Genomic DNA, 643 nt, shown 5'->3' on the forward strand with positions numbered 1-643 from the left:
AAACCAAATAACAGTCACACTGGTAGTAATAGGGCCAATCTATCCAAGGTCACTAGCAACACAAAGACACGTGCGACTCACGAGACCAACACTAGGGCTAAGGGTTCGACTCGACATCAAAATAGCACAGGTAATACAGGTAGTGCTAATGGACAAACACCTAGGTCTAGGTACAGTAGGTATTCACCTAATAGTCAGTACACTCGTGATGAGATGCAAGGCAGGGACGGTGCCAAGTGGCGAAAGGGTAAGGGCAAGGGTACACAACATGTAGGTAGGAATAAGGACTCAAGAGTCAACCGTGTTTTCTATAACAATACTTACCGTGGTCCAGCTTACTATCCTCCCCCTCCCCCTCCTTTCCCTGATCACTATGACTACGGGTTTCCCCCGTTCCCCCGGCACCTTACTATCCTCCCCCTCCCCCTCCTTTCCCTGATCACTATGACTACGGGTTTCCCCCGTTCCCCCGGCACCCTTATGATTATGATTACGGGTATTACTATGATGTCGAGCCCTACAGTTATCCATATGAAGATCATCAGGGCACATCACGTGGTATGACACGTAACGTGCGAGACACACCCAACATGGGTTTTTTCTAAGCCTCTGACGTTGACTCTTTCAAGGAGTAGGAAGTCAT

At 48.7% G+C, this 643-nt stretch overlaps 1 protein-coding gene across 1 annotated transcript in view; it reads left to right on the forward strand.

Annotated features, from left to right (window-relative positions):
• The window catches only part of LOC113473629, a 10,554-nt gene extending 9,990 nt beyond the window's left edge, over window positions 1-564 (forward strand). Inside the window, exon 2 of the mRNA XM_026833144.1 lies at window positions 23-564. Within this exon, the coding sequence (XP_026688945.1) occupies window positions 23-564 (542 nt within the window). The remainder of the gene's footprint in view (window positions 1-22) is intronic.
• The last annotated feature ends 79 nt before the right edge of the window (window positions 565-643 follow it).

The sequence above is a fragment of the Diaphorina citri genome, unplaced genomic scaffold (genome assembly GCF_000475195.1).
Source record: "Diaphorina citri unplaced genomic scaffold, Diaci psyllid genome assembly version 1.1 scaffold51321, whole genome shotgun sequence".
NCBI lineage: Eukaryota > Metazoa > Arthropoda > Insecta > Hemiptera > Psyllidae > Diaphorina > Diaphorina citri.